The sequence below is a fragment of the Melospiza melodia genome, chromosome 1 (genome assembly GCF_035770615.1).
Source record: "Melospiza melodia melodia isolate bMelMel2 chromosome 1, bMelMel2.pri, whole genome shotgun sequence".
Lineage (NCBI taxonomy): Eukaryota > Metazoa > Chordata > Aves > Passeriformes > Passerellidae > Melospiza > Melospiza melodia.
The window spans coordinates 161883461-161910331 of record NC_086194.1 but is presented as its reverse complement, the minus strand read 5'-3'; the positions used below and the strand labels follow the sequence as shown (position 1 = coordinate 161910331).

Sequence of the window (26871 nt, the reverse complement as noted above, 5' to 3'; positions counted from 1 at the left end):
TACCAGCATTTATAGGATCTCTTTGTGTTGCCTTTTGATGCTTTGAAATGTGCAAAGGGTGCTCACACTTTGTGTGAGGGGTGCATGGTGGAAAGCATTTTCACAAATGCTGTTTTTACAACAGATCTAACTGTGGGTGACACTGGAGGAGATTTGGATGGCTATTCCAAATTCATAACCACTCATCTGAAGGCCAAGTGGAAACACTGAGTTATCAGCCGTGCCTTGTGCATGACACGGGCGACAACATTTTATGTACTCTTAAGTAGGATGAGGATTTTCACATTGACAACAGTGTAAGGTTTTATTCCTTGTTTTCTTTAATACTCCATGGTTTGTTCTGTTCTGCAGTCCATCTCTTTTCCACTGCTCTTTGCCTGTGCTTTTCAAGCAGCAGGATTTCCCCTGTTCCCTGTCCTCTGCAAGGATCATTTGTTACCACAATGCCCGTGGACAAGTCTTCATCTTCTTGATCCCTCTTCCCCAGAGATCACCAGCACATTCAATTTGCAGCTGGAAAAAGTTCTTTCAATCTCTGCTACTACATCCCTATCATTGGCACTTAGCTCATTTATGAGTGTGTGAGATGTTTTTGTAGAGCACAGCATTTTTACTGAGAGGAGCAGGATAAATTCTACACAACATCAAATGAGACAATTTAACCTTGGAGTTCTTTTAATAATACCTTTTATCTAAAAATAATGATGCCATTATAAGATTATTAAAAACAGTTAAAAGAATTAATTACAAAACTATGCAAAGACCGTATTATACATTTATCTTTGTGTAAAGATTTTGACCTTCACATTTAATCATACATCTGTAACAATAAGCACTTGACTGAGAAATTAATTTCTGCATAGCATTGAAGAATTTACTCTTAAATTCAATTTTAGGTGCATAGCAACACTTTCAAAAATAATGTCAATAAAGCTGCAGCAGTGAGGATGTACATCATTAATATACACCATTAATGTACATGAAGGATAATGTACCTGAAGGAGGGGTCTGAATGAGCATTCAAAGAAGACATTCCACTATTCTGAGAGCTCCAGTTTCTGATGTGAATAGTTACTTTTCTTTTTACAAGGAATGAGATGTGTTTAAGGTTAATGAATTCTTTTTGCCTTACTTATTTTTAGCAGAAATTTCCTTATTTGATTGACTAAAATGAGGGCCATGATCTACCCTGTTCCTGTGACTATCCTTTCACTAATTGCACCTGGCAATGTGTAGATAAAGAGAACCAGGAAGATAACAAGAATAAGCAGAATTATGCCAATGATGATGTACTTCTTGTAATTCCTCCAGATCAGGTGATACAAACACTTGAAAGGGTTTACAAACCAAGAGAAGGATGTGTCTGGTCGGCTAAAGGGGAAGAAAGAAAAAGAAAATATTTTGTTAAGGTAAATCCATCTCTTTCCAAAGTTATCACACTGCAAAATATATATTTGAGTCTAAAAAGGACCTTTACTAAAAAGGACATTCCCCATAATCACTACAGGGATTATGGGGAATGTCCATCCATGTTTCACAAGCTGTTGGGTGACTTTTCTTCCACCCATTCCCCGACCCAAGCTCCACACACAACTTGTAAAGAAATTCCAGCTCACACATCATAAATACTTCAATTTATATCATGGTACAGGGTTCAAAATGGAAAACAAGATCATGATAAACCCTAAAGAAGAAATGCAGGCATCATAAACTTGAGTACAAAAGCTTTCTAGTGATTTCAAGGAATTTACCATCACAAAAGCCACTACAAAATGAGCCACTACAAAAAGTCTGATTGCACAGTGATAGTCAAGGTGCCATAATAATCAGAGCCAGCTCAGGTTGGGCATGTGGCCCAAAATGGTGTATTTTCAGAAGGAAATGTAACTCAGGCCTCAAGAAGAGAGGAAATGATGAAATGAAACCAGGATGGTTTGCCTGTGTACATAAAGAAGAGCCACCTTCTTCCAGTGGAGAATATCTGCCTCCCACAATCCAAGTTTTTCCAGATGTTGCCCCATATTGGATACTCCTCCACACCCAGAAGTTTCTTCCCACTACACAACAAATTTGACTACACACAGAGAGGAAACAGTGTTCTATTTAGGAAAAATGTTGGCCTGGTGTCTCCTCTGGCATGGCACCTGGAGTGGGAGGGCACTGGGCTGCCGCTCCAGCAGCCCTACCCAAGGCAGCACCTGCCAGCTTTCCAATGGGATGGCCTGATAAATGCAGTGGGGCTGGGCAACATTAACACCTGCAAAACCTGGGCAGGTTGTCTTTCTTATCCAATGTCACTGGAATTGTGCAGATGGTGCACCAATGAGGAGAAAGAAATTAACTGAGGGTCACAAGCAGCTGTGGCCATGTCTCACTCCAGAAAGGTGTTCTAGGAATTTAAGTCTTATCTAGTGAACTCAGCATTAAGCCAGTGGAAGTGAATGCCAATGTCATAGAAAGTCTGTGAATGTAAAAGGCCAACTGAATGTCTTTTTATGAAAGACTGAGCTTTTTATTGAGGTGGAAATTATTCAGAAATAAATAATCAAATTAGTGCTCCAGGTTAAAAGGAATTATTAAATAACTGGACACCCTGAAGATTAAAACTACTAGAGTAACAAGACCCTCAGTCTGCATGTACCAACTGCTTGAGTACTTTTCATAACCTTTAAAGGCTGGAAGAAAAAAGCAAGCCAGACTCTTGCTTATTTAATTTGTTTCCTTTTGAATGAGGGCAATAGAACCCATTACCAGATATAGCAGTGCATTTATTATCATACGCTGCATCCGGAAAGGCATCGTGCCTTGATCGGCAGAACTGAAGAGATGAATGATCTCACAGTGCTTTGGCCAGCAGGAAATTACACTCATTGAGCCTTATTCTTTGTTTGCATGCTCCTCCCCCTAGTTCACAGACATTGTCCACCTTTGCTCTGGCACATTATTGAGTCTGCTACTGTCTGTAGCTCCTAGAATTTTTTTTTTTTGTTTTGAAATTATTTTGTTTCTTAATTAAAAATAACAATTTCACAAAAAAAAATCTGAAAATGTCTCTGCTTCTCTGGGTGTTCCTACATCATAAGCAAAAATAAATTGAGTGAATCTGCAGTACTGGCATAGAGATCTGGAGGTCCTGAGAAAAGAGGTCCTTGAGATCCACTCCTTCCTGAAGAGAACTCATTTGAAGGGTAGAATCAATTATTTTTTATCTCCCAGCTGTGCATGTATGAACCACATATTGCATGATCTGTGGGCACTGAGCTGGTAAACTTTAATATCTTTAATGAAACTGAGGCATGCTATGTCTTCAACAGTTAATTTTCTTTCCAGTGAGTGAGAGTCTAGCTAAAATAAATTTTACTGTTCAGATGCTGATATTGCTTTAGTAACTTTAGGATTTATTCTGCCTAACTTTAAAGCCTGGATGCTCAGTCTACTCCTTCATGGGCTGCCTGCATGGGGGGAGGAAGGACCTTCAGGAGGCCAAGTCATCTCTTTCCCCAGCTCATGTCTGAGGATATGTGTGCTAAGGAAATGGGAGACTACTCCACCTGTACCATGGGCAGCTACAAAAGGAGCCTGAATGTTTTGCTTCTGAGATGGGAAGTGTCAATGACACTATCCCCACCCTACTTTTGATGTAATTGAGGCATATATCTCAGTTATGAGTAGAATTATGTTGAGCCATATGTTGGCTGTGTATTCACACCACAAAAACCACTGATTGCTCAGTGCAAGTTCTGGAGGAAGGCTCTGATTCTGTGGCTTCTGGGTCAAAACACCTCCAGGCTGTGCAGCAGAGAAGAGGCCACCAGGCTGGTGACAACTTTTTGGCCCAGCAGCACATTTGCAGATAAAATGCCCTTGGGCTGAAAACACAAGGGAGCCCAAGGCAGCCAGGGGTGCATGGGCTGGGTCTCAAAAAATGAGAGGAAAATAAGACAGTGCCTTGTGCATCCTGTGGACAACCTTCTGGACATGTAATCCTTCTATTCCACTTGACACTCCCTCTTAAAACTCCCTAGGCTGATTGCTTTCCACCACATGCATTTCAGAGCTATCCCAGTCCTCTCTCCTCTGAAAGAGGCACTTCAGTTTCCATTACTGGGAATCTTTCAAGCAGACACCTGTCAGACAAAGCTCATCCTGCCTTTGGGTAAAGGGGCTGGTTGAAGTGATTAATTCAAGTCTTTCCAAGGCTGGTTTTAAACAATGCTCTGATACCTCTGATCTGATAATTCCTTTATGCTGCTTCCTCCTTTCTCATGTTTATCCTGAGATGTATCTCAAAGCAACAAAATTAAACAGAATGTGTAGTCATTACCATTAAGATTAGCAATTGAATTTTAGAAGCTTTTGTAGCAGGAAACATAACATCAGTCTCTCATACTCTTTTTTTTTTTTTTTTATCCAGCTCATAAAAAACTGCTCAAGTGTTTTGGTAGAACAAAGCACTTGAGCCAAAATAGATTAAAAAGTAACTTTTTCCTGAATGCAAAAAACTCAGCTGATACCTTTTAGATGTGACAAATACTGAAAGATAAATTGCTCCTTCTAGATAATTTGCCTTTGTTAAAACACTTACAATGTCCTCAGAAAAAATAAGCATCTTCATTCTTTGAGTATGAAGAACAATAAAATTAGAGATAGAAGTCACATCCTTTGTGTGCTTAAAGAAGGGCAATGATGCAGGTGAAAGGTCTGAGCACGAGTCTTGTGAGAAGCAGCTGAGGGAACTAGAGATCTTCATCCTGGAGCAAAGAAGGCTTCAGAGGAGATCTTATTGCTCTTTACACCACCTGAAAGGAGGCTGTGGCCAGTTGGGAATTGGTCTCTTCTTCCAAGTAAAAAATGACAGGATGAGAGGAAATAACCTCAAGTTGCTTCAAGGAGGGTTTAGATTGTGTATTGGTGAAAAATTAACTGACCAAAAGGGCTGTCAGGCATTGGAACGGGCTTCCCAGGGCAGTGGTGGAGTCACCATTCCTGGAGGTATTTAAAAGATGTGCAGATGTCATGCTTAGAAACATGAGTGAGCAATGGACTTGGAGGAGCTGGATTAATGGTTGGACTCAATAATTTCAAAGATAATTTCCAACCTAAATGATTCTATTATTACTATAATAAATATAATCCAACTGATCTTTATAGGTAACCAAACTGAGATGTTGTCTGTATGTGTAAGCTATGATGATTTAAGATGTTTTCGTGTGCCAGGTCAGCTATGGAATGAGCTCATGTGTGAATTCCAGCTGAGCCCAAACAAATGCTCAGCAATGCAATTTATTTGGGCTTCCACAGGAAGGCATTCCAGCAAAACTGAAGGTGCTGCCAGCAGCAGTGCCATGCACAAGCTGCACAATTTCTTGCTGAAGGTTGCAGCAGGAAAGAGAAGAAAATCCAGCAAGGTGTCCTGCAAGGAGGTCAGGTGGTTGCCCTTCCCCATCTCCTGCTGAATGCCCCTGCCCCAGCATGTTTAATGAGTTTAATGATTTAATGAGCTCCTACTCACTTGGGTTTTTCCAAGGGCTCAGGCTCCTTTCGAGCTTTGCCTACTGGATTCTTCTCAGCTTCTTCTGCTGTGACCAAGTGAAACTCAGCTTCCACCTTGCCCTGGATCAGAGAGAGAACATGTAAGCATCCAGTCCTGGGTTATTATCACTAATTCACAGCAAGATTTGTCTTGTGGAGAAATGATGGAACCAATTGAGGGCAAAGGAAATGAGTTAAGGAAAATAAGGTAGTCTTTGCAGCTGAAGAGAAGGCACAAAGGAAAACCCAGGCACAAATTCCTGACTTATGCTCAATGACTGTAGGAAAGAAAGGTCAGATATTTTCTTCCAGACCTGCAAATACATTTTCTGCTACTTAAATTATCATGTAATTCATCTGAAAAAAACCCATGTTTTCTATCTATCACACATCCTGGCAGAACTGAATGTCTGAGCTGGAAGCTGTGCTGGTGACACAGACCAGATATAATCCATCAGCACGGGGAAATTCAGCCAGTCACAAGTGCTGGAGCCATTGACCTGTGAGGTCTCAGCTCACAAAAGGAGGCTGGGATTTAAAGAGTCCAGTTACAATTCAGAGTGGATAAATCAAATCAGCTTTATAGAACCTGTGATGGATGAAAAACAGACAAATGACTTTACATATATTTGCAATTTTCCTACCCTATACCTTTGTGGATGGTATTGATTTGAAGTGTTGATCTATGTCCACTGGCTGTGACTCAGCACAGAACAGGGTTGAAAGAAGGATGCCAATAAAAGTTATAAATGTGGAAGCAAGGGAGAGATTAAAGTGGACTGGGAGAAAGGGAATCAATTGTATTAGAGTGTAGAATAGGGAAGTAAATCTGGGATTTGGAAGTGGAGTTCATTCACTAAATCCATGGAAAGCACACAGTCAACTTCAAGCTGAATAAGGCAATGAACTTGAAGATGGTACATTTCGTTAAAACATTCTTTTTGCTGGAATAGACAGAAATGTGAAGGAATGGTGAGCCTTAGGAACACCCTTGGAGAATCAATGAAAGTTTAGAGACAGGGGAAGAAACCCCTAAAAAAGAACCAAAGCAGGTGAATTTATAGAGGGATATACTACTGGAAATGAGTAGCTGGTAGCTCTTGGTCTGTGTCCCCCTAGGGAACTGAATGCACCTGAAAAGGCACTTTAGTACTCAGTTACCTGGGTTCTTCTGAACAAATATATGGAGAACCACTAAAGTATTTGGAGGAATCTTATGGGTTGCCAGTGGTGGCTGTTCAAAATCCAAAATTAGCACATTAGTCCCAGAGCAAAGCTGTTCATCTGTAGTGAGCTGCTCACCGTGAGCTCCCCAGCCTTGATGAAAGGCCACCAGCCTCTGATGCGCTTCTGCTGAAATATGGAGATCTTGTTTTCCTCACTTGCTGCCACAACTGTGCCCAAGTCACAGCTCTTGGCTGTCTTTGCTGCCCGAGGGAACCCATTCAGGTCCAGCTCAAGAGTGCCTGGAGAAAGAAATAGTTTGACAACACTCAGGGAGCAGACAGACACAAAGACATTCAAATAGCAGCTTCCAGGTGAGATCCATGGAGGAATTTAACAGCTGAGGATCTCTCTGTACTGTCAGTCATTCATTTGTATTGCCCTGGCATTCTCATCTGACCTAATTATTGGCTTTACAAGAAATGTGCAAGTTTGCAGTGTGGTGCTTCAGAAAGAGAAAAGCAAAAGTAGGGGCTCAGACACCACTCTGTGCATTCCTCTGCAAAACACAGGTCTGGTGAGACCTCAGATGGAGCTCAGGCAGGTCCATTGTGTACTTACCCAAGAAATCATCTGAAGAGAGTCTTTCAAAATCCCACACCTGAAGCACCAGCTCAGCAGGTATTTTGCGTTCTGTCTTCTCTAAGGAAAATATGTTTTCTCTTTTTGTAACCACCATCTGTTTCTCTGCTGGGAGGTAGTGGAATGGGAACACAAAGCGCCAGTTGAAGTTGCCCTCTCCTGTCAAGGAATTGTAATGTACATCTGTCTCTTGTTTGTCCTCTTCCAGGCCCTTTATCCACCTACAGCAAGCACACAGTGGAAAGCATTGCTGTCACCAGGGGATCTTGAAGTGCAATTGTTGTTTGGTTCCAGACCTGACCATTTTCTAATTCCTCCCTCACCAGTAAGAGACAGCAGAATGTTTGGCATGGGGACAGGCAACAACAGTCCTGGCTTGGGGGATTCTGGGACACAGGCTGATGTAATGGCCACTGGTGATCAAAAGCTGAGAATGAGAACGTGAATTTTATTTCAATCAGACCCCAAAGCATCACTTGTCCAGTGCCAGTTTGCTATTGGCCAGGACAGCTCTCTTCTTTGGGAAAGGCAGTGGTGACACCATCAGTCATTTATCCAGCACTAATCACCCTTTATTGATGTTTTGTCACACTAATAAATTCTGTGTCACTGTCTCAAGACTGATATCAGTGCTCAGTATTAGAGCCTAAATTTTTTGCAATTCCTGTTTGCAGTTATAAACATGGTGTTTATATGGCTGGAAAAGTCTCTCGTGGTTTTTTTGTGATTTCCTCTTGGTTTCTACTACAGTGTGCACAATATCAGATGTGCTGTGGTACAAAGGACAACACTTTCTTAAACATAATTTTCTCATCTGAATAGAGGTAATGACCCAGCTAAATGTGTTTTAGCTCTGTAGATGATTTATCACACCTTGAATAAAGATTAGTGGTTTTGTGCTGTATCCGAAGAGATTAGTGTTTTTGTGCTGTATCCATTTTCTCCTGTAACCCCAATATTTCAAAAAGAAATTGTGAAAAATGGTAACAACCTGAAACATGGCACTGCCCCAAGTGCAAACCCATGCCTGGTGACAGATGCAGTGCCACATGCACTGTTTGAACATAATGAGATTTGTGTCTTCATCATTAAGGCACAGAAGCAACAAGTGTCCCACTCCTGGCTTCTCTGTCAGACCACTCTGGCACTGATTGTGATGTTCTCGTCCCACAGCTAAGCACATGGGCTGGGTCCCTATTTAATTCCTCAAATTTGTGTTCTCAAAGCTACTCTGAACACACAATTCATATTGGCATATTAAACTTTCTCTCTAGAAGTGGAAAAATGGCCAGAAATCTAAGACCAGTCTGGAACCTGAGATTTTCAGTACTTTGTATTACCACTTATGCCTATAATTTCCTCCAAGCCCTCCCTGGTACCTGTATTCAAATCCTGCTCAGAAACAGAAAGTGAAAAGCAGTATTCCAAAGCTGGCAAGGAATTAAGAAATAACCTGCTACAATATCAGGGAAGGAAGGAGATGAAGAGCAGAAAGTGCCCATGTGATGTTCTTCTCAGCTTGACCATGGTCATTCCCCCCCACACACTCCCCACATGAGGTTAGAAAATATTTCCAACAGAAATAGCTTGCCAAACACCTCCTTTCTTATTTCTAATGCAGCTATAATGCTCTTTTCTCTGATTATGTCAAAACTCCCTGCATCCCTGTAAGCTCTTACAGTTCAAATTCTGTAATTATTTGATCTCTGTACTAAACTGTGAGCTTGGTGCTTGTTGTGTGCCATCTCTGCCTGAGTAGGAACTAACTCTTAGTGTCATTTCAGTTACTTGATTTTCAGAGGAAATAAAACAGGGCAAAAAGTGAACAGTATCCCATTGGGGTGAGTAATTTTGGCAGGCATTTAGTGCGAAATGCAAAGGTCACAGAATAGCTCATCAAATACTCTCACAACATAATTTTTTCCTCTGATTTTTGAATGAAATATTGCATGTTATTTTGAAGTGTGAAGACCTTACCCTTTTACATAGATATCACTTGATTTTTGCCCCGTAAAGATGTTTTCATCTTCTAGAATGACATCCTCTGTATTCCAGATTATTACCCTCAGTTCATAGCTGAAAAAGAAAAAAAGGATTTTGTGTAAAGCCCTGGTCAGGCACTAATGCCAACCTCTATCAAATCATGTTTTTTATAAAGTGGGAAATATTGTGTTTGTGCATCAGTCTCAGGCCTCTTCTGTTTACAAGAGTCTGGTGATAGAGTGGGGAGTTGGTTCCCCTCAGCTCATGGAAAACAACAGGGTCACTGCCAGCTTTGGAAGGATGGACAATTCCTTGCCTTTTATATGTCTGTTCATTTTCAACTTTTTTCACAAAAATACTGCAGTGGAACAAGACAAAATGGATCTAAAATACTTCATCAGAGCTGTCTCCAAAACAGTGATCAGCTTGCTAATAAAGAATAGAGCTCCCTGAGGGTGCTTTTTAGAAGAAATGCCTAAAAAATTGCATTTAGTGCAATCCAGGGCATTAAAGGGGAAGAGGACTGCTTGGAGATATTTGCATTTAAGCAGGTACAATCATCTTTAGAAGCTACAGTAAAAGGAATTAAATTTTCTCCCTTCTTTCCACTCCCTATATGCAAACATTTTTGGTGGCCATCCAAAGCTCACAAAACTTGAGCTGATACACAGATATTGCAGGTGACATAAAAATTTAATACTGAATAATTTAGATATTCCTTAAGTGTTTGTGGGCTTGATTAGTTTTAAATCTTTTTGGATTGGAAAATGCTTGTTGTTAAGAAGTTTTATAGAAAGTTGTGGTTGGAAAGAAGTAATTGCTATATGGATTGTTTGTTTGTTTGTCAAATCAAATAATATAGGAATAGTACCTGCTGATGTTTCAAACATGAAATTGTCAGAAAAGGCCTTGCTAAAATACAGGATGGGCTGAGAATTCTGTTTCTCATGTTAGTGTTTTCTTTACAATATTCAATTAGCTTGAACAACTATGTGCAGTAGTGCATGTAAAGAAGCATAAGGAAATGGGAGAAGGCTATTCCAAACAGATCTCTTCTATCTGTTGCTGCTTTATGTGTTTCTTGATCTTATCCTTGGACAAATTGCTGGAAATCCGATACATGTAATGCTATTGCAGCAGATTAAAGAGCTCAGCCAGGGTCATGGAAGTTATCTCAGTGAAAAAGCTAGTGAAACTAGAATTAATTCTTGCAGCTCAACAAGCAGATGATAACATCAGAATTACTAGCTCTAGTCACCTGTAATCTCTTTATTATAAAGGATAAAGCGATAAAGGATAAAAAAGGATATCTTTGTAAGAGGTGTGTGATAGCTCTTGCTGAAAAATCACCAACAGTTCTTTGAGTAGTTTAATGGAGGAAACCAAACTAGAGGCTCCTCTTTGATTTGAAGTCATGTGAACCTGAGAAAACTTTCTTCAGGACTGGAGACGTTTGTTTTAGTAGTTCATTTTCTATTTCTTTCCAGACACTTAAGAAAGACTCAGTCTTTGGAGAGCTATTGCCACTGTGGTGGGAGGAAAGCACAGATTATTACCCTTTGGGTTTTCTTGGTGAAATGTCCACAGGAGGTCCTGGCAGAGGCATATCATTAGGAAACATGTCAACCCACATCTGTACACGACCCTTGAAAACAAAGAGATAAACATCCCTGTAACCCCATTTCACAGAGGATTTAAAAGGCTTTCCATGTAGTTCTGACATCCAAAATCACCTCTTCCTCTACAAGCCCCAACCAGCTCAATATCCTCTAACTATGGTTTAATCTAGGAACTTTCTATACAATATCTTTTTTGTGCACATATTCTTTCAATCTTTCAGGTATTTGGTGAAGTTGAAATAGAGCTCAAACACTGTCAGCTTCAAGGTAAAATCCATGAAAAACAGTATGTGATGAACAGAAAAAAAAAAAAAGAAAATCAAGGTTTAGATACAAGCAGAGGTTTTGTTAACTTAATAAAATAAAGCATTTAAAAGAATGACAATTTGCAGTTCCACCTTATGTGATTACTGTGGATTTGGGTAAGTGGCTGTGTACACACATGGGTGACAATTTCCAGGTTAACACTGTGCAAAGTCTCACATTTGGTGCAGCACAGCAGTGCCGGCTCCATTGGTTTGCAGTTACAAATAGAAACCACAATAACTGGAAGGAATGAAAACTGTTCCTGGTCTACCATCACCACCACCTCTGAGCTGCTCTACCTGCTCCATGCCTGGCTTATCCTTGTGGTAGAGGGGCCTGGTCTCAATGTGCTCTGGGACCAGTCTGTAGCCAGCTCCAGGGATCTCTTCCCAAGCACGTAAAACCTTTAGGGAGAGATGTTCATATGATTCAACTGGCTCCTCTGAAGGAAAGAGTAAAACAAAAAGAACAATGAGAGCTGAATTATAATATTGAACCCCTTGGTAATATGTTTCATTAGTTATTAGAGGCGCTCATTAAAAATTTGCTTGAGTTAAGAGGAAGGTTTTATGCATTCCAGCCAAATAAAGAAGGGCCTTGAAATACTTCTAATTTGCATAAATAAGGGGACCCATTGGGTTAATTAGAAGATTAGTACTCAGGCAGCAGTTTTCCTGTAAAATGCAGCAAATCATTCCACTGCTACAGCATCAGTTTTTAACAGAAAAATGGAAGAGACATATCAGTTATTCTTTTGGCAGAAAATTGCAAATTTTTGAAGCCTGTGAAAGACAAGGAGACTTGTCTCTGGATTTGACAAAGCTGACAGTAAATAGGCACTAGAAGTTAGCTATGCCTCCTTTTACTCTGTAATGGCAACAGCAAAGACCTTAGGGAATTGAATCACACCTCAGAGGAAGAGAGTTGAAATCCATGGGCAAGAACATTTCCACCTCCAGACCCTCTCACTTGGCCACTGGAAGGGATAACCAGAGAATCCCAGAGAATGGCTCCTCAAGGAGGGACCAGGGCTATTACTGAAAGTAGGGTGGATGTTAGAAAGCAGAGAAAGCCCTTTGAGCTCTTGAGCTTCTCTTTCCTCCTTTTTTGTGTGGGCTCCACACAAAAGGAGTTCAGACTTTTGACAAGTGATATCTTCTAGATTAGAAGATAGTGATTAGAAGTCCCTAAGTGAGAAGAAGGTTAAGATTTATTTGTGTCAACAAATTGTTATCACTTTTCCTACGCATGTTGCTATATCTGAATTACTGATCGTTGGCAGAAGACTCATTTGGAATTTAAACAGTAGGTATTAAACCTCCTTAATGGCTCAGAGATTGAGGAAGGATGATCTTGTGGTTATGAATCTTGGTTCCCTCTTGTGCACCAACATCTAATTTTAGCCAGCTAAATGCCATGTGTCTAGCTGCTATTCAGTCAGACAGCCTCAGTAACAATGACACAGATTATCCTACAATATCCTGTATCCTCTCAAAGAAACCTTTCTAAAGATTTTTTTTTACCTCTGAAGATGCATATTGCTTCCCATTGGCTACAGATAATCCTAGACTGCCTAGGAGTAGTGGACAGGCAGCTGGACTAGATGATTGTTGTAGGTCTGTTCCAACCAGACTATTCTTATCCTATTCTTATTCTATCCTATCCTATCCTATCCTATCCTATCCTATCCTATCCTATCCTATCCTATCCTATCCTATCCTATCCTATCCTATCCTATCCTATCCAGCTTCTTTGTTCCTAGAGCAAAGTTAAATTTTTCCTTCCCTTGCAAGTTAAAGCTGGATGGATAATTATAATTTTCTCCATCTCTACAGAGGAAATGTAAGGGACTGCTTTCCCTTTTCAGTATGCCTCTAGAGCTCAAATCTGTGGCCTTTGTTGGTTTTACAGATCCAAATGATGGCCACCCCAGTAATCCATCAGGAAATAAGGACCCAGATGTACTTGTCAGAACAGCAATCTGGAGAGAAATTATGTTAACTCTACATGCGATAAACTATTTCTGTACAATATTGAAAAACTTGTGTACATAAGTCTTTTGGTCTTTGCCATCTGGTTCTATATTTCCCTGCTTCTGATTTACATCATCTTATCTGACATTGGTTTGTCTGAAGCCCATTTTAGTGAACCAGAATCTTGATTGAGACATCCTGTTGCTGGTAGTCACACTCAGTCATCTGTTAGTGAGGAAAACAAGCAGCAATACTGGAGTAAAAAATCTCTTTCAGGCCAAGAAACCAAAAATGGATCAACTCTTCTCCCTTCAACAGTGCTTCCTTGGCAGCCTTCCACTCAAGGTGTGAGCTGTATTTTGTAGTTGCTAAGAAGAATTGTGTCAAAGAAAACCAACACTGAAAAGGGACTGGAGGTTTCCTTACACTACCCCAGTGTCCACTACTGTCTCTGAGAGCAGCTCCTTTCACTCCCCTTGAAAGGCTACATCCTCACATCTGTTTTCCTTATTCTAAGTACAAAACTGAGTCATAGAATGGTTTGGGTTCAAAGGAATGTTCAAAGACAATTTTGTTCATCCCTCTGCCATGGGCAGGGGCACCTTTCCCTGATGACTCTGTCCCACTCCCCCCCAGTGTGATAGGGACACTGGAGGTCCCCATTGCTTTGACCTCCTTTTAACCAGGGAGATCTGTCAGTGAGTTACATCATGGATCCATGGACCTCACAGATACCTGGATTTACAGAGTGCTGTGTCAGAAGGGAAACCAGAGTGGCAGTAACCAAGAGGAGGAAAGAACAACAGAGAGGAAAGACAAGTAGGTAAGGTAGGACTGGCTGGTAAACGGCCTGGAATATAACTGTGGTCAGAAATTTGTCTGACCTTGAGTAACTCCCTTCAAAACAGTATTTCCCTTCCCTCTACTTCTCACTTCTTGGGTCTGTCCATTCCAGTGTTTTAATTTAGACAGAGAATACATTCTTTGAAAGACTCTTCCTGACTTCCTATGCTTTGATATTCTGTGGGGAGGGATTTCAGAGCTTGCACAGACCAACACTAAGCCAGAAAACATGTTCCAAGAGGGTCCCCCACACTCCAACCAATCTTGGACATCTCATCCTTGGGATCAGGTAGGAGCTGGTCCAACATATTCCCCAACAGCCCCCATGAGGATGTCAAGGCATTCTCAGAAGCTGTTTCACCCTACAGATTCTTTGCAATTGAGCTACAGCAAAAGCTCATACAGACACAGCCTTCATTGCCAGAGTTACAGGAGTGTTTAAGAGCAGACACAGGCTCCAGTAATCCATCTTGGCAGTTCATAGCACAACAGGGCTCCAGATACTTCTGGGCAGGCTCCTTGTACTGCCACAATGCAAAGGGAGGATGCTGAACTACTTTGTTACCGTTCTCATCTTCTGTGAAGACTGTCTGTCCCTTGAAGATTTTTGATCCTACTTGTATCTCTCCTGGCCTCATGAAGGGTCCACTGATTCTGTAGTCCTTGCACAGCTTGGTGAGGATCTCACTTGGCTTGGTTGCATCTCGCCATGCATTGTACCCTTCTCTGCAAGGAGGGGACAGAGTGAAAAATGCCTGAGGTTTCCTTCATAATAGTGCACTGACAGATCAGGAATTTCAATGCAGAGGTTCACTTTGTGGTCAGTGGTCCTGATACAAGCTCAGTCAAACTTTTCCTTTGTCCAGCACTGCTACTCACTTGAGACACTGCCTCTTTCTGCTCAGATCCTTGGAGATCAACCACTCCTTTCCCTTAAAACACAGAAGAACTGAGGCAGCTTTGCTACAGCTTAGATAAAGTAATAGCATGGGCAGGCCTGCCATGAGGAAAAGGAACAGAGCTTGTTCCCTGTTGTACCTAAAAGATTTGAGACTACATGTGCTGTCTCCATTCAAGGAGAATTATTCTGCAGCTCTCAGAGGCAAAGGAGAAGCTCAGGTTATCTGAGACATGTAACAAGCACATGAAGAAATATCTCACACTGGAGATTGAGCTGGCAAGGGAAGCTTGGGGTTTGGTCTGTGTTCCTGGATTGCTTTTTGACATTTTCCACCCTTAGTTTGTAGAAAAAAATGAGAAACAATCATAGAGGAGTCCCAAACACACATCTCCCAGGTTAGTGCCCTGCCCCAGGGCAGCTGAGTTATTTTAGGTTGACTTTCTCTGCATTAATTATTTTTTATGTGCAAGGTCCTTGAGAGTGCAGCTGTCTGGCAGGGACCAGAGGCTCAGGCTCACTGCCCCATGGCTCACCCCATCACAGAGGTTGTGTCAGCAGCCTCTGCCCCTGCTCTGCTCCCCCAGTGCCACCCCAGCCCCACCAGCCCTGCTGCAATCACTGCAGCTGAATAGCAGAGAGCAAAGGAGAGCCCTGGCATGATTTCTCTGAGAGATTTTCCCCTTTTTGCCTGTCCATTTGCCCTTTATGCCTGTCCAAAGGCAGTTTATCAAGCAGGTATGTTGTAAACATCAGCTGTTTACTATCTAAAATACTTCTTGAACCAACAGTGCTGTTAATTTAAAAATATCCATTCCCCACTGAGGCTGGCAGCTACCCAAAGCCACCTCTAAGCTCTTAGGTGAGTTTTAATTAAAATACCCTCTGTGACACTTCTGTGCTGGATCTGGAACACATCTGTAATTTCTCCTTTGAGTCAAGTCACTGACTGTGAGCTCTGCTGCTGCCTGAAGTTGCATTTCCTATAACAGTACTTACATTTCATATTGACTCTGTAACCCACAGGTGGCTCGATGTCTGCTGTAGAAACGATTTTCCAAATCAATTTTAGTCTCTCCAATAAGATCATCTGTCCCAATGAAGTCATGGTCATAGATCAAGACTGTGAGCAAGGAGTCCTTGGGGAATGTAGCTTGTATTTCAAATGATCTACAGGAAAAATTGAGACCTATGTGAAGGCAAATCACTTTTGAAACCTCAAAGGCTAGGCTAATTAATGCCATGCAAACACTGTGTGAGTGGTGCCTCTTCTCATACACAGTGGGTTTTTTTTGTAGTGCTTTTTGCTTCAGTTAAATACATGAACCTGCTGGAAACACGCAGTGCAAAAGTGTATTCTTTCCCCTGCTCCCCTAACACCCTGTGAACACTCCTAAGATTTTTCCTACAATCCTGAATCCAGTAATGCCAATACAGCTGAATGCAAGGGTTCTCACACATTTTTCAGAACCCCCAAAAGGGACATCTAAGTATTTTCTGTTTTCTTGCAAAATATTGAATATAGGAATTTGGAAGCACACAACAAAATGATCAGGCAAAAGTTTTAAATAAATCTCAAAAAAGCAAAGAGCTCCCTTTTCACTTGGTGCATGTTTCAGGAATCAGTATTGTTGAGATGTGATGCGAAGTTGAAAATATAAATGTGATTGTAAAAGGGATTTGACAAATTTGTGAAAGACAGAACATCCTGATCACAACACTGGCTCCCTATTTCTCCAAAGCACAGAAAAAATTGAGCCTTGTCTCTTGAGAGATGAGGTTTTGTCTCTTGAAAGATGAGTTTTCTACTTTTCCCTCTGTTCTAGGGTACTTTCAGTCCAAAATAGTGTCATTTTTCTGTCTTAATTTCCTCCACCCCGATTTAAAATATTTTCAACCTTCTGAAAATAGGGAAATTTACTGGAAAAAAAAAAGATCACGGCTATTAGCATTAAAACTATAAATAACTATAAAGCATTGATAATACAAACTGGATCTTTACTGACAGCTTGCCCCTGGCTGTCTGAGTTCAAAAAACTCAGATGTTCTAGAATTATGAGATTTATTTAGCACTCTATTCAACCTGAAACAGCAACAAAGATCGTGAAATCACACTTTACTCTTCTGATATTTATTTTGCTTTAAACTTAATGATTGCATTAATATTCACAGACAATTGTCATTTGTTGCCTCATTTCCTCTCACACATAATTTTGCAAAACCTCTCACAGATTGCATTACTTGGTATGTTTTGATGAGTATGAAAATGAAAAATTTTGTTATCATACAGTGTGAAACCAATTCCCAACGTTTTGACCATCAGAATTACAAAACAGAATTGACCATCAGAATTACAAAACATCCAAACAGGCAGAAATCAGCATATAGCAAACAGTAACAGCCACAGTGATAGCAAGAGATAAAGCACAGATTACACTGAATACAAAAATAAGTCATCACTGACCTTCCAAATATGGGGTTGAGCTGCTTGGGGATGTAGTTCTCCCTGTCTTTGATCTCTGTGTTGCCCAGCCTCAGCACAATGTAGGGATCTGACTTCCCATCTGGATCAGCTGGGCTGAGGTTAAATGCCTGTAAAGAAGGAAAATTGTGTCCTCAAGGAGTTTGCTTAAATACAGCAGGGTCCCTACAGAGGACTGTGGTTTTCCTGCCTGGTCCTGGTGTTCTGGAAGTTCAGGGACTTTGTCTGCCTCATGTAATGTAAAATTTGGCCTGTGGCATTCTAGGCTACTTCAAAAACATGATCTTGAGTGTTTGCAAAGCTGGAAATGTTGTCCCATCACTAAGACAGAAAAAGCTGAGCAGGAAAGGCAATGCCAGAAGAAGCTGGTTGCACAAGCGCAGGTAGGATTCAGGAAAGATTAACCACAAATATTGCTCCAGAGCCTTGAACAGTGCAAACCAACTCTTTATAGAATCACAGAATTAAGGTTGGAAAAGATCTCTAGGTCCTTATATTCATTCAGGAAGTAAAACTATCTGTTTATATTTTGTTGCCACAATCTCTCTGCATGCCATCATTCTGTCTTAGATTACCTGCAACTCTCTTGTTTCTCTGAAACACCAGTTTCTTCTACCCATTTTACCTCTCACAGCTTTGTTTCTCATCCTGTGCTCTGTATTTCTACCTTTACTGAAAATTTATTCACTTGTAGAACTTTCATAGTGTGCTACTCATAGGCCCTCAAAACTACACTACCATTTCCCCCTTACTGAGGTTTTGTTAAAATGTGTGTCATTTTTAACAACTCTACTCATTAAAATTGACTGCATTTGCATATTGTGGCTGGAACAGGTTATCTATACTATGTTAGTTATGTATCCAGAGCTTTTAGTTTCAACAGTAGAGTGATTCTCCAATCTTGCAGAAATCTCCAGATTTATTGTGAGGAATATATGTAACATTTTCTACTCTGAACACACATTTCTACAGTATGAAACTTTGTCTGAAATATGACAAAGAAAAAGCCCAAACCCCATGGATGAGGATTTTCAGAAGCTTAAACAAAGACATTTAAGGTAAACTTAGTTGAGAAGAAAAATCCAAGTTAATTCAAGGTTAAAGGAGCATCTGCCTACTTACTGCCACGATATAAACCCTGATGAGCACCTTGACAGGGTGGTTTGGGGGGATCCCTTGCAGGATGCGGGGCTGCCCCCCATCCAGCAAGCTGCCATCCTCAGCACTTGGGTATATGCAGAAGGAGCCCTGGAAATACATGGAATTTTATCTCCCTTGAAACCAGATCAATTGCAATAATAAACAACCCTTTGAATGAAAAAACCATAACTCATGCAACTTATTTTGTGGTAGCCCTCACAGAGAACCCAAACTGCATTGCACCCAACATCACCTTTTAACGTCTGTTCTCTCCAATATGGAACTATTATATTTAGATATTTACAAGGAGTATCTCTGTGCCTATTTTAAACTAATACCTGTAGGTCTCCCAAATCTAGTTTTCTTATCATAAATATTTTAAAAATAATATTTTGACCTTAACTGTATATTGGCAAATTAATAATTCCATTGAGTGAGTTTCATAAGAGTGTGAGAGGGATCCAGCTGTATTTTTGCAGCTCATATGAATCAATACTGACTCATGTTGCTGAGTAGCTCACACTGCCTGAAAGCACTAACAAGTCATTTGGACAGAAATCTGCATTGCAAGCTAATTGAGACATCAATGAGTTTAATCAAACAAATCCTAATAACATTACTCAGGCTTTGAACTTTTCAGATTGCCTGATGGAACCCTGGATGAGGCTGTAGCTGTGAGGGCCCACACTTAAATTACACAAAATTACATGTAAGGCTCTGTAACTGAAAGTGTAGAAGCCAAATTGCATTAGTGAAATCTGGACTAGATAATATCTCTTCTTCCCCTTCTGGAATTTCAAACTCCTTGTGATTCCTATCTCAAAACAGAAGTGAACAGCTGCTGCTGGATGATGCTTTTTTCTATCAGATGATGGGAAAGGAAAAAACTTTACTTAGATATAATAAAAATAATTCTATTTACAACAGACTAGCAATATTTATTTCTTTCATCCCTGGCATCCCTGAAATATGTATTAAAACCTAAAATCTCTAAATTATTCCCCATTTAATTAACATCAAAGCTTACCTTAAATTTTCCTATTATTCTGTCTTCAGCATCAGCATGAACTTCATCATTAGATTTTCCTCTGAAGAGCTGGAAAGTTTTCACCCAGTCCTCAAAGTTATTAAATTCACTCTCCAAATCTCCTTCATAAATCTTTGAAAATAGAAGAATGCTAAAATTTTGTGGTGCAGTGAATATATTTATAGCAACTTTTTTATTAGAGAATGAATAAAAATTCATTTCGACCCAAAATGCAGACTTTAATAAAAACCAAGGTTTTGCAGAAGTCCTTGAGGAAATAAGTTAATTCCCCATTTAAAACAGGACCAGTTTTGTCCTCAACCAAAGGCTTTCCCCAGCTACTGAAATAACATTAATGCAGCAGGTGGAAGTGAATCTGGAGGGGCCAAAATGAACATTTGTAGCCATTGGTGTGAGTGAAAAACTGTGGATGTGCTGCTCTTTGCTTCTGTTTCCTTGCTGCAATGTGTCTATGTTGAACTGACCCATTCTATTGGGTTAATGCATCAAAACCTGAGAGCAAAGCAGAAAATAGTAAAGTGCTGTGGGGACAGAGCTTTAGGATATCTCAAAAGACCAAATAATTCTTCAAAGAACATGTTTTTTCAATACTCTCCCCCAGTAATTTATCAAGCATTAAATGGAAGGGTCTATACTACTGCCATCTCTTAAAAAATGGAAACAGCAGTTTCAAATTCCCATTTATTCAGCCACAATCTAATCCAAACTGTTCTAATCTTTTCAAGCCTCTCATCTCTCCAGGCATTTTGCACAGCCCATATAGTTTTCTTTGAATTCCTTCTGTCATTACCCAATCAAATCTAAGCTGAGTATTATTTCCCATCAGGGAGGGTGCACTACCCATCACAGTAATGCTTTACACCTCTTTTTAAGGACATTCTTAATAGGCTGCAATATTTCTAACATGAAATTTGGGATTTCCAACTACAGTATTTTACATACAAACAACAAAACTGTATTTCTCTGAAGTTTCTCTGGGTTTGTCTACACCAATAAATTCTATGTCTTAAACCAAGCAGGCCACACCATGGTCTCCTCTGTGTCCCTTGTGCTGAAGGGCATTATCACTATAATTCAGTGTATTTTATTCATTTTAAGGTGTCTGAAATGTGTAAGGAGGGTTTGCCAAACTGTGATGTCAAACTTTGGAGAGACAGTGAATAACAACAGCCTTACCTCAGCCTTACTTTTCTCTTACCTGCAGTGTTGCTAGGTTTGGAGTTTCCTTCTGCATCCTTTTCAATGTCTTATCCTTCTTCTTTTTGTCTGGCTCATCCTCTATGATCAATGCTATGTGGTCAGAAGTCTGCTTATCTGCAGAAATGTAATGACATTGTCTATGTTTTAGTAAGCAAAGTACATAAAATGCTTCACACAGGGATGCAAAGTACATTTTTTAAAGATCCCTCCTTGCTTTTTCTCTATTCCTCTACTGCCAGAGATAGGGATCCTCTCTTTTACCACTGGTGCTCCCAGGCAGGGAGGTGGCAATTTGTGCCCTCTGTGGCTGCCAGTGCTCATAAAGAGCTTGCTGGGCCAAGTGTGATGGTGCCCTGTATGGCCCCCTCCCCAATGGCCACCTCCAGACCACCCTTCTCCTCCCTCTCTGACTCCTCCCCAGTCCAAATAAACAGATTTCATCAGCTTTCACATAAAATTCAAGGTTTATTTAAAATTGAAAACTGTTGTTTAGGCTGACAGCTACTTCAGATATCAGGATGACCGAAGTCCTTCTCTGCTTAAAAATATCTCAAAATAGGGTGTATTTCACCTGGTGAAAGCCTGGAAGTGTGAGAAATGGGAGGAGGTACACCAGACTAAAGTCAGATTCCAAACACTGAGAGGGGATTTCCCAACAAAAAGAGGCTGAGCCCTCAAAAGTTACAGTGAGATGGTTCAGTTCTTTGGCTGAAGTCTGGATTTTGAGTTCACTTTACTTTCATTTTTTTTGAGTAGTTCCTGTGTGTTTAACAGCACTAAATATTTAATTTAATGTCAGAGATGTCTTATATGTGTAATGCTTATCATCACAGGTGAAAATTTGCAACAAAAATGATCAGAAGAGAATTTACAATTTATTTGACTGACAGGAAATTCATGTTAACACAACCCTGACTGTGAAGTTTTAACCTACCCATCATCTAATCAGCTGTAGAGGAAAGAACCCAGTACACCAACAGTACTCTGTTACCAGACATTAATTGGTGCCAGCAAAATAGTACAAAAGTGACACTAGAGACAGTATTGGCAAAATATTAGAAAAATGCAAATAATTACTTACTGTCTTCAGGTTTTCCTTCACTGGAAAAAATTCCTTTTGCCTTTCAAAAGAAAAACACGATGGACAAACTCCTCATTATGAGTGTAATACCGAAAAGGAATTATTCAGCAGTAAATCTGCTTTTACAACATTGCCCATCTTTGAGAGTTCTGGACATGCTGGATGACTCACCTTTTGCATTTTGAGCACAGAAGCATAGTATTTTGACCACCAGTCAATGACATTTTCAGCTGATTCATCTGCAATGGTTCTTTTTCTCCTCTTTGTTGACCGTCGGATGGATTTTTTAATCTCCTACCAAACAATGGCAAAAGCACTAGAACTGATTAAAACTGATCACCTGACTCATGGCATTAAGCATGAACAGCTGTATACACAGAAAATTTCAGCCTCCAAAAGTTAAACAAAATGCAATTTGAATTCCTGTCTCTGTCTTTTATTCCAAGACACATTGTAATCACTGTATTATTAAAGCTATCTCTGTATTTTCTACTGACTCTGCCATGACTTTACACATTGGAGACACTGCCACAGGAGCAACCCATACAACAGGCAAATCTACACAGATAATAAATAATGATCTTTCAAGGGATGCAAACATTCAGATACAAATTGGTTTCTCCAGCTTGAACCTGCAAGAATTTTAAGAACCTATCAGTGGAAGTAATGAAATTCTGTGGGGTCAAAGCTGCATTGTTAATTAGCTCTTTTGAGGGCCAGCAGGATAGTGTGGGTGTCAACATCAATACCCAAAATCTCTAAACCTGGGGTCAACAGGTTATCACTTCTTAAGGAAGGGCTGAAGTCTGCAAGACTGCAGGAGGGAATAGCTGGTGCCTTCAGCTGTACCCACCTTGTGCTTCTTCTCTTTCCCTGGCTCAGAGGCAGCGTGCTCTGGCTCAGTGGCAGGAGGGGCTGTGAGGGATGGGTCTGGCTCTACAACTGTCCATTTACCCTGCTCCACCTCAGCATAGATGCCATCAGCTAAAAATGGATCTTCCTGAGGTAGTTCAGCAGGCTGGGATGACTCAGGGGAAGCTGAAATTGAAACTTTGCAAGTTAGGTAAGATTTTGCAGAAATACTGTCATTGCATTTGATGATCTTCAAATAATTGTGATTAAGGGTTTGATCCTATGCTCAACACAATAAAGCAGCACACTCCTAAGTGTAAACCTCTAAGAAGGACCTTTATCTTTTTATTTGGGGTCAGAATTGAGCACTTACCTTTCTCAGTTTCTGCAATGTCTATTCTGTTAGGTGCAGCTTGAAGACCTAATGGGGTTTTACATAGGAATTGCTTAAGACAGTTGATGGTATGTGTTCCAACAAGAGTACTCCTCCCAAATGCTCTCCAGTCAACCACACAGATGCTTAGTGGTGGATGCAAGAGTTCATTTTCAGGCAGCTCCTAGTGCAGGGGACAGACAGCAGCCTGAGAGAATTGCTAGAGAATATAGAACATGTCTGGACTATTTCTCATGCCCAGCAATAAGGCTTCCACTCTTCCCTCCCTTCTCTTCCTTAGCAATGAACATAATCATAATGCAAAATTAATTCAGCATAGGCAATATGATTTTGGTTTTCTGCAAAATCTAAAAATTTTATTCTTTAAAATACAATTTTAACTCTTTAAAATACAATTTTAACTCTTTAAAATACAGAGTGGACTGTACAGACCATGCTGCTGGGATGAATCCCATGCTCTCATATTGAAGCATCTCTTGTTAGAATAAACTGGCACAATCAGGAGCATTCAGAAGGATGAAATACAGTGTTGGAAGTTGTGAGTCCTAATTCCACTGGTGCTTTGTTGAAGGCTCTCTGCCCTATCTGCCTCAGTTTGCCCAACAACGAGATGTGGGCCCTGGGTGGTTACATGCCTTCTAGGATGAACTACCAAGAGGAAAACAGCTCTTAGGACAGTACAGTAGGAGCTAAAAATACTGTAGGAACTGTACTTCAGTACCCATGTTATTGTTTTGATATACTTTTCTCAAGAGGAAATTGAACAATTTTGTTTTGCTGGTGACTGCTTCTGAAAGTGCCAGCTCTTATAACCAAACCAACAGGTGATACAATAATATGCAGTTCATAAAAGCAGGTGTGACTATGCAAGAAGATCCTGAGCTCAAAGGTCAGAAATTATCAATCCCCTTAATAACCCAGTAACACGCAAAGGAAAGCTGCAAGAATGGAAAGAAAACAAAGGAAATAAAGCACTATCCAGCAAAATTAGAAAGGAGAAGGAAAAATAATAAATATATTTCTGCTAGCTGCCCACATGTTCCAACCTATCAGTAAAAATCTGATTGCAACACATTTTCTTATCTACATGGGACTTAATATCATCTTCTTTTATCATATGGTTGTATTATTTATCATATTTATCATATGATTGTAGCAGAAGTCTTTTAAAGTATTTTCAAATCAGCTTTTGCACAAGAACTGATATCCCTTAGTATTTAATCAAGACACAGAATAAATTATTTTATAAGAAAGGAAGATAATGGTAATTAACACCTTGTCTGACCAGAGAACAGACAGGCAGCATGCTGTACACACCACTTCAAACCAGTCTGCCAGGCCAGTGAAATTGGGGTTTTTCTTGTAGCTCTGTATGACAGAGGATTTGACTCCTTTCCCTGCACACTCGATGAGAACCTGGGGCCGATCCACGGACAGGAGCTGAACTTTCTTCAGCTCTCGAACGCCCCAGAACAGCACCTGTGGTGTGCAGAGAGAAACAGAGAGGAACAAACGGTCAGCCTGCAGAAACCCTGGCTTGCCATGGGCAAATGAGCTGACAGCAGCTGTGTGAAGGCTGCAGAATGAGTGGCAGTGAACAGTGAGGCTGGGCAGCATCAGGCATTGCAGGGAGAGGAAAAGCTGCCGCTTTTCCCAGCTTTCTAATATCAGGCCACTTTGGACACAAACTGTACAAGGGAGAAGGGCAGGGAAGGTGTAGGCATTGGTACACAGGCAGAAGGCATTGTTTGGCTGAAGTCAGGGACGAAGCCTGTGAGGCAGCTGATGCCAAACTGCAGCTCCAGGGGTGCCATTTGCCAGGGGAAGCTCTCCATCTCCTCTGGACACTTCCTTGGCTGCACAGAGCTGAATCCACCTGCCTTGCTCTGCCACAAGAGAAGTCCCAGCAGGTCAGGACTGAGACACAGCCCCACTGTTCCCCTCAGTGGAAGCACAGCCTTGCATGACCTCATATGCTACTTCCATGTGAATCACATTGATCAAGACTGTAAAATCATCAGTTACTGCTACAGTTCAACAAGATAATCAAAGGAAGTGAGGTTAGGAAAGGGAAATAGCCAAAGTATCTCACCTCCACTCTGTATTTGCTTAAAACAGGCCGTATGTTAGCTGGGACTGGGTAAATCTGGCCAATATCTGGTGGATCCAGGGGGGGAAGTCTGTCTGGATCTGACTCAGGAATCTGAAAAATGAAGCAGTTGTAATGCAGGCTGCTTTTTGCACAAAAAAAACCAAAACAGTATTGGAAGTATCTGTTGATAATGGCACATAGAACACACTAATTCAATCCCTTTTATAAGACAAGCTGCAGAGCAGAGCTGTTGTGCTGTGAGAGGAATGTGACTTGAAATTCTTCCTCTCATGCTGTGATGCTAAAACATATGGCAGAAAAAGTATTCAATCGATTGGGTTTATGTGCCTTTCTCAAAAAAGGCTCCTTTTACCTAGTAAGACATAGTTTGCCCTAAAGACATGCATGTACTGAAGCACGGTAATTCTACTTACTAAAAATGGAAAGCATGGTAATTCTGTTTAACAAAAATCCTGAGCAAAACTGCTTAGAAGGCTTCCACAGGAGATTCTGGATGTGATCCTCTCTGCACCTTGTGACTCAGCAGGAAGGCTTCTCTAATGAAATTTGTCTGAAGCCCTCACTCTCTCCTGTGACACCACTATGAGGAAATATTCCATGTGGTGTTAGATTTCACCAGACATAATAATTATCATTATTAAAAGCCTGTTTTATCAGTAAGACATGTTATGACATTCCACATTTTTCCCATTTCAGATTTCAGAATAAACTGTTCTAGGTTTTCAGCAGTTAATTTACCTTTAGCTGATAGCTCTGCAAATTTCAGTGAAATTGCCTGAAATCCTGGCATGATAGACCCCAGTCCTAAATTTTCCTTTTGTCTTGCAGCTGGAAACCATGCAATATTTCTTTTAATATAGTAGGGGTATCTAAAACCTCAACCTCCCTAATCCAATCCTTATTATTCACCTTTTCATTTCCCTAAAAGTGAAAGCAATATGGGAGCTTCAAGGCTGGTAATCAGGGCCCTGTGCTACTCCAAACAGCAGCTCATTGCAATGGCAGTGAGATTTTCACAGTTTCTCAGGGCAGAGCAGGGTTTAGGGCAGGGCAAGTGACAGGCAAAGAAGGCTGACAGCCTGTGAAGTGTGGCAGGGGTGTGTGTGTGGGCAGTGACCTCTAACAAGGGGGAAGGGGTGACAGGAATTGCATGGGGACTATGAAGCCCAATGGCTCGTAGTTCCTATTAATTCAAGATATCATGGACTCTGATGCCATGGCAGCTTTGTGAACCCCAGGGTGTAAAAGTGTAATTGTTGAGAAAGTCAAATTTACCTCCAAAAGCTCAAATGTGGCAAGAAGGTCTCCTCCTGAAAGACTTCCACAGTGCACTGGGTGGTAGCAAAGTTTTGGTGGTTCATAGTTTTGATGAGCAAGTCTCACCACAGGGGCAGCCACTGTAGACCCAATATATTCTGCCTTACCCTAAATAAAGGAGAATACAGGGGTCAAATGCATTTGGATTTCACAATAGTTACAGGAGCTGAGATGATGCAGAGTTAGTATTTATGAAAAAAACCCTTCTGAAGGAAAGTCCAAGGTAAGATACAAGGCAGCCATGAAGAGGAAGAGCTGAGTACTTATTAGCTCTTCAGTGTATC

General features: G+C 40.7%; 1 protein-coding gene across 1 annotated transcript in view; it reads right to left on the bottom strand.

The window, feature by feature from the left end:
• Positions 1 to 1184: 1184 nt before the first annotated feature.
• Positions 1185 to 26871, bottom strand: part of FER1L6 (fer-1 like family member 6) — a 63383-nt gene continuing 37696 nt past the window's right edge. The window contains exons 22-41 of the mRNA XM_063152303.1: positions 26546 to 26695; positions 25250 to 25360; positions 24475 to 24636; positions 23137 to 23320; positions 22765 to 22949; positions 22083 to 22205; positions 21912 to 21951; positions 20829 to 20944; positions 19610 to 19741; positions 18565 to 18690; positions 17425 to 17552; positions 15960 to 16130; positions 14628 to 14788; positions 11546 to 11688; positions 10878 to 10966; positions 9316 to 9414; positions 7318 to 7559; positions 6835 to 6998; positions 5513 to 5613; positions 1185 to 1371 (exon numbers count right to left, since the gene is read on the bottom strand). Coding sequence (XP_063008373.1) covers positions 1185 to 1371; positions 5513 to 5613; positions 6835 to 6998; positions 7318 to 7559; positions 9316 to 9414; positions 10878 to 10966; positions 11546 to 11688; positions 14628 to 14788; positions 15960 to 16130; positions 17425 to 17552; positions 18565 to 18690; positions 19610 to 19741; positions 20829 to 20944; positions 21912 to 21951; positions 22083 to 22205; positions 22765 to 22949; positions 23137 to 23320; positions 24475 to 24636; positions 25250 to 25360; positions 26546 to 26695 — 2814 coding nt within the window. The remainder of the gene's footprint in view (positions 1372 to 5512; positions 5614 to 6834; positions 6999 to 7317; positions 7560 to 9315; positions 9415 to 10877; positions 10967 to 11545; positions 11689 to 14627; positions 14789 to 15959; positions 16131 to 17424; positions 17553 to 18564; positions 18691 to 19609; positions 19742 to 20828; positions 20945 to 21911; positions 21952 to 22082; positions 22206 to 22764; positions 22950 to 23136; positions 23321 to 24474; positions 24637 to 25249; positions 25361 to 26545; positions 26696 to 26871) is intronic.